Source organism: Anolis carolinensis, chromosome 2 (assembly GCF_035594765.1).
Source record: "Anolis carolinensis isolate JA03-04 chromosome 2, rAnoCar3.1.pri, whole genome shotgun sequence".
NCBI lineage: Eukaryota > Metazoa > Chordata > Lepidosauria > Squamata > Dactyloidae > Anolis > Anolis carolinensis.
The window spans coordinates 89214802-89230079 of record NC_085842.1 but is presented as its reverse complement, the minus strand read 5'-3'; the positions used below and the strand labels follow the sequence as shown (position 1 = coordinate 89230079).

At 41.2% G+C, this 15278-nt stretch overlaps 1 protein-coding gene across 4 annotated transcripts in view; it reads left to right on the top strand.

Annotated features, from left to right (window-relative positions):
• The first annotated feature begins 2682 nt into the window (after positions 1-2682).
• tspan17 (tetraspanin 17) overlaps positions 2683-15278 on the top strand; it is a 32365-nt gene continuing 19769 nt past the window's right edge. Inside the window, exon 1 of one of the 4 annotated variants that reach the window (XM_062970196.1) lies at positions 2683-2860. In XM_062970196.1, the coding sequence (XP_062826266.1) occupies positions 2774-2860 (87 nt within the window). In that variant the 5' untranslated portion in view covers positions 2683-2773. Of the gene's footprint in view, positions 2861-4887; positions 4996-15278 lie in introns of those variants that run through there. The other 3 variants (XM_008121115.2, XM_003227780.3, XM_008121113.3) reach the window with 3 other exon arrangements.

Sequence of the window (15278 nt, the reverse complement as noted above, 5' to 3'; positions counted from 1 at the left end):
CATAATGAGAAAGCAGGATAGCTTGGAGAAGATAATGATGCTGGGGAAATGGAAGGAAAAAGGAAGAGGGGCTGACCAAGGGCAAGATGGATGGTATCCTTGAAGAGACTGGCTTGTCCTTGAAGGAGCTGGGGGTGGCGAAGGCCGACAGGGAGCTCTGGTGTGGGCTGGTCCATGAGGTCACAGAGTCGGAAGCGACTGAACGAATAAACAACATTTAATTCTATTTTAGTGCTTATATGTTTTAGGTTTTACGTTTGACATTGTATTGTTTTTAGCACTGTTCACTGCTTTGAGTCTCTTGTAAGCGAGAAAGTGTGGAACATAAATCATCATCTTTTTCATCCCTAGATACCCACACACACTTTCCAGAAGTATTTGTTCTGTTCAGGAAACAGGCAGGCCCCAAGCTGAAAAGCTAATGTGAGTAAAGATGTTTAGATTCCCTACAAATGTTGCTGCATGGGACAATGCATAGCCTTCAAAGTCAGCAGCAAGCATTGTGACATTTGTCATCAAGTCCTGAGTGTGTTCATGCTGAAGCCCCACTGAACTTGGTTGGTCTTGATTGAGAAGGACACTTATAGATTTCAGTGGGAATAGAAATGAACTGTTTGTAACTGGTTTTGCTGTAGTAAATGGAAAAGGGAGACAGTTATGTATCTTTTTCCATTAGTATGTTAACGTGTAAAATACAAATGAATAAACTCATAACGAGGCAAACGGAAATCACATAAAGACTTTCTATAGAGTAATGGGAGAGAATTAACAGTAGGATCATTGGTATTCTTCCCCTCTCTCTTTTTCTATATCAGCTGCTTTTACAGTTAAGATCTGTTTCTTCACCATATTAACCCCATGTCTATCTCCCTATGGTAGTAAAACCACAGCTGGCTTTTCCTTCTGTGAGAAATAAGATGAACAATTTGCTATTATCTTGAAGCAGAGATCCATTTGTCAGCTTTTCACGCTGTAAATCTCCCACCCTCTTCTTGCTTCCTACACTTTAATGTGAACAATAAAATATGTTTTATAGCTGGTTATCCTAGCATTTTGTGATCTGCGTTTCCCTCTAAACATATTCCACTATGATACTGTACTTTATCTGTAGTCCTTGGGACTCCTATATTTATAATTAGTTGAGATGAGTAGAGGTATGACTTGTTTTTTAAATACCTTTGAGATGTTTGCAGTTTTTAAATGTTTCTTAATGATAATGTCCTTCTGGGTGAATTCACATATGCACACTTATTGACGGCAGCACCATACGATGTGAAGCTTAGATGAATCAGCCATCACAGATAAATATAGACCAAACTTTAAAATAACCTGGTGTGAGTCATTTCTTAAGTAACACGGCATAACTTTCCAGTTTAGTGACCAGTCTTCTGCCTGGTCATAGTTTGGATATTATAGTTTTAATTTCTTATGGTATATTTTATTATTCTACTGCAAAAGAGATGCCACCAAAACAACAGGAAAAACTTCCTGATGGTAAGAGCTATTCAACAGTAGACTATGCTGCCTGGGAACGTGGTGGAGCTCCTTCTCTGGAGGTTTTTAAACAAAGACTGGATGGGCCAAATAATAAATGGGCCAAAAGTCACAAAAGGGTTTCAACATTTAATACCTCCATGATACCATAGCATGATCTACAGTGTGTGTATGTGTGTGTGGATTTTATAAGTGGATTTTAACTTGTATTTCAACTTTGTGTATCTTGTTGTATGTCTTTTAATAGTGTTTTAATTGCTTGTTTTAATTATGTTGTGTCCTGCCTCGAGCTGCAGAGAAAGGTGGGTAATTACTGTTTAGTGAAATAAAATTGCATTATGTTGCATGTAAAATATATTCAATTTCCTCCCAAAAGAGTTATGAAAACATTAGACGCCTTTGTAATATTTGTCCCACCCTGCATAATCCTGACATTCTGGGCCCTTCCACATAGCCATTTAATCCAGAATATCAAGACAGAAAATCCCACAATATCTGCTTTAAACTGGGTTACCTGAGCCCACACTGCCATATAGTCCAGTTTAAAGCAGATAATGTGGAATTTTATTCAGATGTGTGGAAGTGGCCTCATATAATCCAGATTATCAAAGCAGATAATCCACATTATTTGCATTGAACTGGATTATATGAGTATACACTGCCATATAATCCAGTTCAAAGCAGATTATCTGGATTTTATATGGCAGTGTGGAAAGGGCCTTAAGCAAGCGGAAGGGGGGATCTCTGCAAGGTTTGAAACCTCTCTGTCTATCCACCGCGTTACTTCCAAGCCCAGGGTGCATCTTCACTGTAGAAATAATGCACCGTGATGGCTCAACGATCTAGGGCCCATCCACACAGCCATGTAACCCAGAATATCCAGGCAGAAAGTCCCACAATATCTGCTTTGAACTAGGTTTTCTGAGTCCACTCTGCCATATATCCCAGTTCAAAGCAGATATTGTGGGATTTCCTGCCTTGATGTTCTGAGTTGTATGGCTGTGTGGAAGGGCCCATAGACTCAAGGGAGTTGTAGTTTCACAAGTTTTGTAGCCTTCTCTTCCCAGAGTGCTGGCTCTGCCTGCTCCATTGTGCCCACCGGCGGCGGTCAGGTGCGGTTCCCGCTGCGCTCCTCTAGGGGGCGGGCGAGACAAGGCGGCGCTGGCGCTGCGCGGCTGCTGCTGGCTCCCTGACTCTCTGGCTGTGCGGCGGGCGGGCGGGCGGGCGGGATGGGGCTGTGAGGCAGGCGGGCGGGCATCGCCCAGGCCCCTCGCCCGCCATGCCAGGCAAAGCCCAGCACTTCCAAGGGCCCCAGGTCAGCTGCTGCTCCAAGTACCTGCTCTTCGCCTCCAACGTGCTCTTCTGGGTGAGACAGCCACAGAAGAAGGGGCGCGCGGGAAATGGGGGCTCGCGGGGGGAATGTGGGCGCGCCGCTGTGCTCCCGGGGTGCAGGAGGGGAGGGAAAGGAGGGGGCGGAGAGCCCACTTTGGGGGAGTCCGGGGGCGCTGGCGCTGGGTCATTCCGCCCCTTCTTGTCCGCAGCGAGCCTGGGCCTGCCTGGGAAGGAGGGAGTGGGGCTGGGTGTCCGATGCCTGCTGGGAAACCAGCCGAGGCTCCTGTCTTTTTGTGTCGGGAATAGAGAGAGCCCTTCCTCAGCAAAGGGGGAGGGGGAGGGGGAGGGGGGGTCTGTTGTGCTATTGGGATGCCTCTGGAGGCCTTGTGGGGTTACTCCGCCTCTAGGACTGCTCCATTTCCCCCACACTTAGGGTGGAATGAAGGCAGTTTGGCATCACCTTCCTGCCTGGGAAGTGGAGTTTGGTGAGGCCCCAGCACTCCTTGGCAGGGAAACCTTGTCGAAATATACAACTCCCATGGTTCCATAGCACTGAGCCATGCCTTAATTCTACAGTGCAGGCATGGGCAAACCTGGGCCCTCCAGATATTTTGGGACTTCATCTCCCAGAAATCCCAGCCAGTTTGCCGACTGTTAGGGATTGTGGGAGCTGCAGTCCAAAACACCTGGAGGGCCCAAGTTTGCTCATGTCTGTAGATGCACCCTAAGAGGCAGAAGCAAGTATCCTAGGGTGCACCTACACTGTGAAAATAATATACTTTGCACTTAAGATTTCCAAGGGTGCATCACAGTTAAAGTAGAATGGTAGTGCTACAATTTTGGAGCGTGACAGAACCCAAGGAACGGTCATGCTAGTTCATTTACAGCAAAAGCAATAGTCCTGCAGTCACTTAAAGACTAAAAAAATTACTAGAACAATTTTATGTCGTGACTGTGATTGTTTTTTTTATAGTTTTAATGGTTTTCGTCTATTGTCATATGTTGCTGATCTGATATGTCATGTTTTCATACATGTGAGGCATTGAATTTTGCCATTCATAAAGTTGTGAATCGCTTTGAGTCCCCTCAGGGCTGAGTAAAGTAGTATATAAATGTAATAAATTTGCACTGGAGAAAGAATGTGATCTGACACCGCTTTACTGTCATGATTCAGTACTGTGGAATTATCGTGGGAGCTGCCCTTTTACAAGGCCTTTAGCCTTCTCTGCCAAAGAGTGTGGGTGCCTCACCCAAACTACAACTCCCTCAATTCCAGATCAGGGTTCAGTTCTTTACTTGACCATGGAAACCCATTGTCTGACCTTTGGAGTCACATACTCTCATCCCCAGCAAACCTTGTGATATGGATGCCATAAGTCAGAAACATCATCAGACCTTGTGATATGGATGCCATAAGTCAGAAACATCATCAAGGCATGCAACAAAAAAAAGGAAACTAGTGAGAGTTTTGGAACTTGGGGCACTTTTTCATCCCCATGAATATTTGCATGCCCTCTCGGCCTCCAGTTGAAAAAAGAAATCATATATCCATACAAGAACCGTATGTGTTCCAATTGTATGAGCTTCATGGCTCTTTAGCAGGAATGGGCAAACTGCAGCCCTGCAGGGAGTTGAAGTTTTGGACTTCTACTCCCACAATTCCTAACAGCTGGTAGGTATTAGGAATTGTGGGAGTTGGAGTCCAAAACACCCTGTGGGCTGAAGTTTGCCTATGCCTACTCTTTCGGGACCCAATTCCAAGAAACATAGTTTAAAGTGCTAAAGTCTGAAGAAGCAGCTTGCTTTCTCTCTATTGGCATTTCCCTCCCAAATGCTCTACTGCAATGGTTCCCAACCTTTGGGCCTCGTGGTGTTTTGGACTTCAACTCCCAGAAATCCCAGCCAGCTTATCAGCTGTTAGAATCTGTGGGAGCTGAAGTCCAAAACACCTGGAGGCCCAAAGGTTGGGAACCACTGCTCTACTGATAAAGGGAGAATTAAACAAATCCTCAATTGCACCTGATGGCTGTCTTTATCAGAAGCAAATTCCTGAAATTGGTTGATTGGCTTTGAGGGACCAACTTGGGGAATGTGGCAGAACACACCCACCCAATGGTTTGCTTAATGCCTGAGAAATGCATCAAAATTGGAGCAGCCTCCCTTAGTCAGGTAAGAGCCAGACAGTGAGCAGGTATGCAAAAACCGGCCAGCTCTGCAACTCAGCTTGCTCAAGAGGAAAGGAATGCAGACCAGAGGCAGGTGTTGCACGGTCAGAACAAATGAATTATCTTGGGGAAGAGAACAAAGGTTAACATGGCCTTTCCTTATTACTGTTATTATTATTATTTCCTGCTTCCAAGCTTGTGTAGTTTGATAAAACAAATACATGACGGTGTCCATTGGTCCATCTAGTCAAAAATTGTTGTATGGGCATCATCTCAGGGGAAAGGTCTACCCATTGCCCATGCATCAAGGTCTTTAGAGTTGAACCTGGGATCTTTATATACAAAGTACAGTCATTCGCTGGGGTTGACGGCAGAGCCCCCCTGTTAAAGTTAAAAACTGTGAATACAGAAAATTCTATTTGTTTTACCTGAGAGACCACATATCTGGAAATATCTAGGTCTTCCAGTATGCCTCTATGGACATGTTTGCTGGAAGCTGAATACAGAATCACATTATGGAGGGCCTAGAGATTCCTAAAGAGGTGTTCTCTCTAGAAATTTCTAGGTCCTCCAGCATGAGTGGAGGAAATCGACATTAGAGCCACACTCTGGAGGACATAGAGAATGTTTTAAATCAGATCTATGAGTAATCAAAACCGCAAATATGGAGGGACGATTGTGTGTAGCATTACAACTCAGCTTTATGCTCTACACTTCTTTCTTTCAGTTTTTCCTTTTTTGGTGTGTGTGTGTGTGTGTATACAGGCATATGTATGTATGGCAGAATTCTTCTAGCCCTGGCAGGAAAAAAGTGGGAAGTAATTTTCTGACTATTAATGTTACATCCGATTTTGTGCATTCTGTTAGATTAGATTCAGTGGAACAGCACCCAAAGTTAGCTTCTTTTGTGGGCATGTACAAAGAAGTTCTTTAACTCATTACTCTTGATCAAACTTGTATTCATTGCTGTGAATTGCATGCTCAGCTCATCCTGGCCAGGAGCCTTTTGTTTGGTGAGCGTCTTTTCTATTTGGATTTGTCCTTTTGATTTGCTTTGTGCCTATGTTTTTCATTCAGCCCTTAGCCCGCACCCTTCTGAGATGCCCTCTCTTGTACTCAGGTGTATTGTTGAATTTGTAGCAAGTGCTCTGCCCTGACTGCTGCAGTGGGAAGTACCAAAACAAAAGGATATGAAAGGAAATGATAGTTTGCTGGGAGCGGTATGATAGTGCACCTGTACTAACAATATGAGCCAGCAGAGATCACTCAGGAAATAGATTACCATAGCTTTTCTACCCCTGAATGTTATCTGAAAAGCTGGTAAACATCTGAGAGCATTTTAGCTGGGGAGTTTGTTATTCCTCACTATTTCCAACCTTTGTTTTTTCTTCTTGTGATAGTTGTGGGAAGTTGTGCTATGGGGCTATGAATTCACCTGCCTGTTTTTGGCTGGATTTACACTGCCATGTAATCCAGTTCCAGAAAGCAGGTTAATTGCATTGAAATGGATTATGTGAGTCTACATTGCCATATAATCCAGTTCAATTCAGTTAATCTGCATTCTGAAACTGGATTATATAGCAGTGTAGATCCTGCTTGAGTGATTGGCAGACTTTTGATTTACAGTATTTTTTTTACTAGAACTGTGGTCCACCAAGAGAAGCCATGTGCAGAAATGGAATATGGTCAGCCTCCCACATTTGCAGATTTAACTTTTGTAAATTTGATTATGTGTGTTCTTGATAAGTATGGCCTGTAGGAATCTCTAGGTCCTTCATTGTGACTCTATGGTCAACTTTCACCAACTTCTTTGTTTCCATAGTATAACAGAAGAAGAGACCAGTTTGTTAAACAACTGAAAGTCAGAACCTTTTGCCAATTTGCTAACAGATCCATGAACTCATTCACCCCTGGCTGCTTGGTTATTTCATTGGTTTGTGGCTTACCAATTCGTGCTCCCTCTGTTTATTTGTGGTCCCCCACCCAGTGGTTGACAAAACCCTTGAAGACTTTGTGGTTAAATAGGAGTGCCCTGAAGTCCAGATATCAAACTTGCTGCCAAAATTGATGTTTCCACATGACACAGCTCTGTGTGATCAAATACTTTTGCTTGCTACATTACCTGACTGTGATAATAGGGAAATTTACATATGATTGTGGCTTTAATTTAAAGTCAATAGAAATAAGTTCAATTAATAAACATTAATCCAATAGATTGAAAAGATATTAAGCAGAAATATTAAGCAATTAAAAGAGGTTTAAAAAGTTTAGAATCATTCAAAGGAAATAATTGAGGCCTAAAGCCTGTGTTCAACGGACATGTTTTTATTTGGTGCTTAAATGGAAGCAGTTTTGGTGTCAGTTGCGTCTCCAAGGGAAGGGAATTCCACCACTTGAGTATATGGGCCACAGGCTGTGGTTTTGTACAGATATTCTCATGTATATTTTAGTATACCAACACTGTACAGTTTGCCGATCCGTGTACTTGAATTGTTATTCCTAGGTAGTGACATGTGCCAGAATTTCTGGATGATAATCTATTATTCTTTTGATTACTGAAAGACTATCCTTTTCCTCAAATAACATGTGATAGATAATTTGGATCCTCATGTTGTTGAGGTGTTAAGCCAGCAGTCCCCAAAAATAGGGGTATGTAAGATTCTTCTCTTTTCAAATTATACCTCTTGTGTTTATACCATTACAAATAAAAGTCCTCCTGTTGTGTAGCTTTTTCTTTAAAGCCTCCTTACATCAGAAGCGCTACTGCCAAAGAATAAAGGTGAAAAAGTAAAAATAAATGCACAAAATCATGTGAAAACAAAATTAAAAGTATTAGATCGTTTCAGAAGAAAGTATTGCTTTGGGTCTCTGATCAGAGAGGGCTTTCCTGAAGCACAGGAAGAGGGCTGTGGAAGGCCAGACCTGCTGCTGGAGGAAAGCTGTGGTGAGATTTTGGGCTGCCCTTCTCTCCTCAACTGCCTCCTTTGACTTGGTCTTTGTTTGTTTGCCAAGACCGCTCCTTGGGGTCATATTTTTCCCCTCTTGCAGATAACTCCCTTGTCGTACACAATTGACTTACAAACTCCCCTTCTCCAAAATTTTCGGTGACCGCTCCTCTGGGCCACAAAGTATCCACCAAAAGTAATGCAGCAGAAGATATCTCCAGAAGTTCTGAATTGGGCACATAGCTCCAGCTTGAATTTCTAGGGTTTAAAATTGTGTGGAGACCCTCAGTAGATAGAAAACTTTCCTCTTCACAAAGGAAGCCTTCTATATGGAGAGGGTAACAGAAGTGCTTAATTTACACATTTTAAGACTGCCTCAGGAGAGGTGTAATTTCACAGTCCTCAGAATTGCTGTGCATACAGGTGTGAACATACCTTGTGTTTGTTCAGTGTAACGTGAACATCTTTCATGTTTGGTGTACATTTCTTTTACCAAGTAAAAATGTAGAAACAGTATTGGGTCCTGTATTGTAGCAAAACAAAAATACTTGCTTTAATTTTTAAAGCAGGAAATCTAATCTCTATCCTTCATACATCTTCAGGGCATAAGCAAATTATTCTGTCTTTGGAAACAGAAAGGAACATTTGCCTCCAACCAGAGCATATAAGGAGACTTCAAACTGTTCAAAATATAATAAAATTCTTACATAAGATTATTTAGAAAGTAATGTGCTGCCTTTGGACACTGGACAGCCAGCCTCCACATTTGCTGGGGTTAGAGGTGTAGGACCCATATAAAAATGGAAAACCCACAAATAAAAAGCACTCTCCTCCACAAGAACACTTCTTTAGGAGTTACGGTCCTTCAGTGCAACTCTGTCCAACAACCACAGGAAACTGACCACAGAGTGGCACATTTATTAATACAGTCGTCCCTCCACATTCGCAAGGTATGCATTCACAAATTTGATTATTCATTGATATTGTACTCATTTATTGCTGCCGTCTCCATTGCTGCCCTATACATATCTTTCTAGGCATTTTTGGATCCTCCAATGCAATTCTATAGTTAGCTTCTGTCAGATGTTCACCATTGAATCATACTAGATTTTAAAAATAGGCCTATAGTAAGATTGTAAAATTCTATAGTAAGATTGTTCCACTTTTGTGAGGAACCATGCCCCTGATGCCTATGAAAGTTGAGAGCTGTCTGTATGATAATAATAATGTAAACATATGGGCATTTATATGAAATAATGTAACTGATCTGCATTGTCTGCTGTTTTGTCCATAAAATAGTGTTCTTCACAAGAATTTTATTGCATTAGAATAAGTTTCAAAGTTAGAATCCTGTCCCGAATGGCGGTGATCGTTCCAGACTATTGGTCACATTTGAAAGTCATAATAACATTGTGTTGTTTTGAATGAGTGCAATTGTTGAGGAAGCTGTGATTAATTATAGTCTGTTCCTATATCATATTTCCTGTTGTGATGAAAATTGACCTTGTACTTCTTGTTCAGTGAACACTGCTGTTTTTAAAAAATTACTAAAGTGTTACACTGCTCTAGTAGTACTCTCTATGTGGCTCACAATGCAGATTAAACAAGGCTACTGTAATAATCAAATCTACCAAATAATGAATACAACCTCAAATGTTGGAATCAACACTTAAGTTATTAATTTTTCCATCAGCTTCAGTTGTAATAGTCTTGGGTTTTTTTTTCTAAATAAGCTTCTTGATGCAGGGAGTTCTGTATCGGAGTAATCCTAGGGAAAGGTAGAACTTAGAGTGATCCATTCTGCCTCAGACAGGCAAGAGCGGCCACAACCAAGCCTCTTCAGAGGAACTCAGTTCCAGGTAGTTGTAGGTGTAACACTAAATTTAGATAAGATTGAAAGGACACCTATGTTGTGCAAATCCTGGGAATTGATTCAGCTTGCCGAGAGAGCAGGGCGAGGCATATCTGACCAGCCTTTGATTACAAAAGATTTAGTAGGCACCTGGCAGAATAATTACATGAATATGTCTCATGCAAAGTGAGAGTTGCAGCTGTTGTTCTCTTCCCTTGTGTTTCTTGAGTGCCTTGTTCAGATGGCATTGCATTGCCTGGTGGAATTATAAATATAAGAGCTCTTCAATGAAATTGATTTTCTGGCTCGATTTCAGTAAGGAAGCTGCCCTCTGAGATGATCTTTGTCAGAGATGTAGCATAGTGTAGTAATCCAAGACAATTTTACTTAGTGTGGTTTGCCCTTGAACTGGTGCTGGGCCAGAAGTCGTCAGCTGTGGCCAGTGATAAGTTTCCTGAAAAGAGAGAAACAATTGTACTGAATGGGTATGAATATGGTACCATTCCCTGAAAAATATTGCTGTTCGCTTACATCAGATTAGAAATTCTGCTCTCAGATGTCTGCATACAACCTTTTTCAAAGTCTTATACAAATAGACTGCTTTTGGAAGAGTTTGGTTTGTACATCAAGCTACTGGTTCTTAACTCTTGAATTTTGAGAGTACACAGGGACAACATCTGGCCAGATGCTGCAGCCACTGTCTTTGCTTCATTTTCTAATTGTTGGGAAATTTTAATGGTTTATGTTATATCTTGAAATCAATCACATACCTTTTGTGTTAGTAAAGCCTGTTCCACATTTTAAAATTCTGAGATGTATTGTTTATTAGAAATATTTCTGTAAAGCTGCTTAATTTTTATAAGTTCAGAAGAGGTTTACAGTACCATAATACAATAACACCATCTTAACAGAACACAGTAATGTGTGAGAGAGTTCAGAACAGTTTCTAGCTGGAGGAAAACAAAAGAAAAATTACTTTTTGTGAGTGCTTGAAAAATGCCAGTGCTGCAGAGACATGAAGGGTGATCAGTCCCTAGAAAGGATCTGCTTGAATTCACCATTAAACAGAAATCTTTAGCTGCAAAGACAATTTAAAGGTTGGTATGGTACAAGAAGAGAAACGTGGTCTTCCAAAAGTTGGTAGATTACACTTCTCAGCAGTCACCATCTTTGGCTACATTTTGGGCTGTTGAGACATGTGATTCTGGCTTTTAAGAAATCCAACGAGCGTTATAGCATCTCTTAAGAGCCTGTATCCCCACTATAGGATCTCCTTATTTCTTCTAGAATTTTTATTTCTATCTTCTTTTGGGTAAGGATTTAGTTGCTTTTGTAAGGGCCCTTCAGCACAGCCATATAACCCAGAATATCAAGACAGATAATCCACGATATCTGCTTTGAACTGGATTATCAGAGTCCACGCTGCCATATAATCCAGTCCAATGTGAATTTTATACAGCTGTGTGGAAGGGGCCTTGGGCTCTCTTTTTTCCCTTGCTTGTCTTATTCAAGAGTTATTCATTATTGGACTTGTTACTGTTCTTTAGAGAGAATTACAACCCAGTTGCTGGAGAGTTGACTATGTAATTACACAAATCAGAGGGGAGATAGGCTTGCCTGAATATGGATATCTTATGCATCAGGATTGGGCAGAGAGATCAGCAAAGAAATGAAACAAGAATGGTTTTCCACCTTTCCCTCTCAAACTAAGGGGTTGCCACTTGTCAATTAATTTGGATTCTGTCTCAGGTTCTGTTATCACCTTCTAACCACCTGAAATCCCAATTTGGCTAATTCAGACAAACCAAAATAACACCTGCAGTCCATTTGAGCATTCTTGAGTTTCAGGATATTTGTATGAGAAGTAAGCAGACTCTTTTGGGCATTTATGATATGCGTATGCGTACATAGATTACATATACAGTTCCCTTAGAGAGAAATGCAAATGTGTCAGTGTCCATATGCTTGCTTTCATCTCATTTCATAACATTGCCTATAGCATTACATATTGCATATTCAGTACATTACATCATATGACCATCAAAATGTTTCACTTGTTTATTTATCTAGTTTAAATGTCTTTAACAGACTTTGTAATAGTTCCTGATTCATGGTGTTGTTTTTTTACTCATGGTGACTGATACCAGTTTATCATGGGATTTAACTTGACAAGATGTGTTCATAGGGGGTTTACCTTTGCTGAAACTAAGACTGAAAGAGTGTGACTTGACCAAGGTGAGTTTGCATAGCAGAGCAGGTATTCAAACTCTGGTCTTCAGAGTTGTAGTCCAGTGCTCTCTAACCACTTCACTACATTACACTATACAACTTTCCTCTTGCATCCGCTAAGAGGCTATTCTTAGTTACATCTCCTCACATACACATATCACACTGCTAAGATGTTATATATCACATCTCCTATCTTACATCATAGGAGGGTCACTATAAATCAGAAATGATAACAACAAAGATGTTTAGCCCAGACTGAATGTGCTGTTAAGTTCACAATACTGTACTCTACTCACATATTCTAAATATGTAGCCTTCCATCTTATACCATATATACTATACTTCATAGGTTATACTAGGTTACACCCTACACTTGCTAAGTGTATTCCCAGGCTGCAAAGCTGTCAGATGAATAAGCCTGGGAATTATTACAAGGTTTGCAAATAAACAAGATCATGGGGATTGTATTTTGTCGGACCTCTTTGTCTGAAAGGACTTGCTTCCCGGAAGATGTGAGATTAACTTACAAAAAATGAGTGTAAAGTCCTTCATTTTCCATCCTGAAAGAAGTAATGCTCCAGTGTATTACTGTCTGGCAGGTGGCAAATGTGTTTTATGCACATGCTTCGTTGACTTCAGCATCCTTTGTCCAGAGACTTTTAAGCCACAGCATGTGTCATGTCTAAATATGTGTCTGGCTTGAAGTAAGGAAACGAGGCTCTCTGGGATTGTTGGGGAAAAAAACCTTGAAGGACACCTTGTTCTCCCTGTGATTGTAGCACTGGAAGGTCTTTTTTGACGTGGTCATTTTTGGCATTTGAATTGTGCTAATGTAATATTATATTTGCATGAATCTTGATGTTGTGACCGTGGGTATTATCAAATCAGAGTAAGGATTTTGCCTTCCCAAATTCTTCTAATATTTGATAGCTTTAGTATTTTGTAGTAAGTCTATACTTTTTTGTGCACTCTCCTTATTTCATTTTTTAAAAATTGCCCTTACTATATCAAAAAGCATATGGTGAAGTGATTCTTGGTAGTAGTGAATCTAAACCCCACATTCTATTGCGTGACGTATTTTGTGTGATATATTCACATGAACTTTGCTGGGGATTAAAGAATGGCCGAGTATGAAGTTGGCTTTAGATAAAGGCCTGATTCAAATATAGCTATAATATTTTAAGTAAATAAAGTTTAACATAGAATCATAGAATCATAGAGTTGGAAGAGACCTCATGGGTAATCCAGTCCAATCCCCTGCCAAGAAGCAAGAAAATCACATTCAAAGCACCCCGACAGATGGCCATCCAGCCTCTGCTTAAAAGCCTCCAAAGAAGGAGCCTCCACCACAGCCCGGGAGAGAGAGTTCCACTGCCGAACAGCCCTCACAGTGAGGAAGTTCTTCCTGATGTTCTCCTTTCCTGTAGTTTGAAGCCATTGTTCTGTGTCCTAGTCTGCAGGGCAGCAGAAAACAAGCTTGCTCTCTCCTTCTTATGACTTCCCCTCACATGGCTTAGTCGTGGTTTAATAAGCCAAACATCATTATTTCCTGCTCTACTGTTTTGTATACCACCTCTTCCATTTCTTTTATAGTTAGAATTAAGTATCTCATCAAATCACAACTGGAGAATTGTGGTTTAATCTCAGTTTATCAATTAGATTAGGAAGTAAAATAAGACTAAACCAAAATGTCCCTATTTGCATGTAATGAGAAGATTTGATTTAAACAAACCAAAACAGAATAAGTGAAATCAGACATAAAGGGTATCATACAGAGATTATACTTTTAGTAACATGCTATGTTTTGTTAAACCAAAAGCCTTATATCTGACCCAGCCCAAATTTAAACAGGACTGCAGAGTAGTGATGTTTCTTTGTGTTTCTTTAAGTGAAGCAAACTTGTTCAGCCTGAATAAGAGGAGACAGAGTTGATTTGATAACCTTCTCTAAATAACTGAGGGATTGTCAATGGAAGATCAAGCAAACTTATTTCCTGGTTCCCTGATAGATGTGACTCAAATCAATAGACTCGAACTACATGAAAGGAGATTATTATTATTATTATTATTATTATTATTATTATTATTATTATTATTATCTTTATTTATATCCCACTTTTCTCCCCGTGGGGACTCAAAGTGGCTAATAATACAAAAGTTAAAAACAATTACATAGTAACAGTGTGGTAAAAACAGAATTAAAATAGAGTAAATATGATCTTTTAAACTCATATCCCCCTCCCCCCCCAAATCCTACCCAACCTCCCCAAAGTCTGCCCCTTATCCTTCCTCAAATGCCTCCTGGAAGAACAAAGTCTTGACCTACTTGTGAAAGGCCAGCAGGGATGGGCCATTCTGGTCTACCTTGGGAGGGAGTTCCACAGCCTGGGAGCAGCCACCGAAAAGGGCCTTTCTTATGTTTCCACCAAGTGCGCTTCAGCGGGTAGTGGGATTGAGAGAAGGCCCTCCCCAGTAGATCATAGATGTCTCCCAGGTTCATAGAAAGAGAGATGGTCCTTCAAATAACCTGGACCGGAGCCATATAGGGCTTTGTCGGTCAAAACTAGCACTTTGAATTGCACTCAGAAATGTGTTGTCAGCCAGTGGAGCTGTTTCAACAGAGGAGTTGTATGCTCCCTGTAGCCAGCCTCAGTTAGAAGTCTGGCTGCTGCTGTTTGCCCAACTGAAGTTTCTGAGCACCTTTAAAAGGCAGCCTCGTGTAGAGTGCATTACAGTAGTTCAACCGGGATGTAATCAAGGCATGCACCATTGTGGCCAGATCTGACTTCTCAAGGAACGGGCACAGTTGGCACACTAGCTTTAACTGTGCAAAAGAACTCCTGGCCACTACTGATACCTGGGCCTGCAGGTTCAGAATCCTGAATCCAGAAATACCCCCAAACAGCAAGCCTGTGTTTTTTTTGGGGGGGAGGGGTGACTCCCATCTAACACGGGCTGACTCCCTGTTCCCAGATCTGTCTTACGACTGTCTAGGAGCATCTCTGGATTAAGCTTCAATTTCCAGCTGCTCATTAGGAGTTCTGATCATATGAGTTACTTGACAATGAAGTACACTACCTTAGAAATGGCAGACCTTCCTCTGTTGTACAGTTTAATATAGAGGCGAGATGACCATTGTTCAGAGATGCTTCCTGAGCAAGCAGTAGGTTGGGCCAAGTGCCTTGGGGAGTCCTTTAAAACTGAGTCACTATGTTGGGCTATTCCAATAGCTCCAAGTTCCCTTATGTCCCACTAGTTGAGA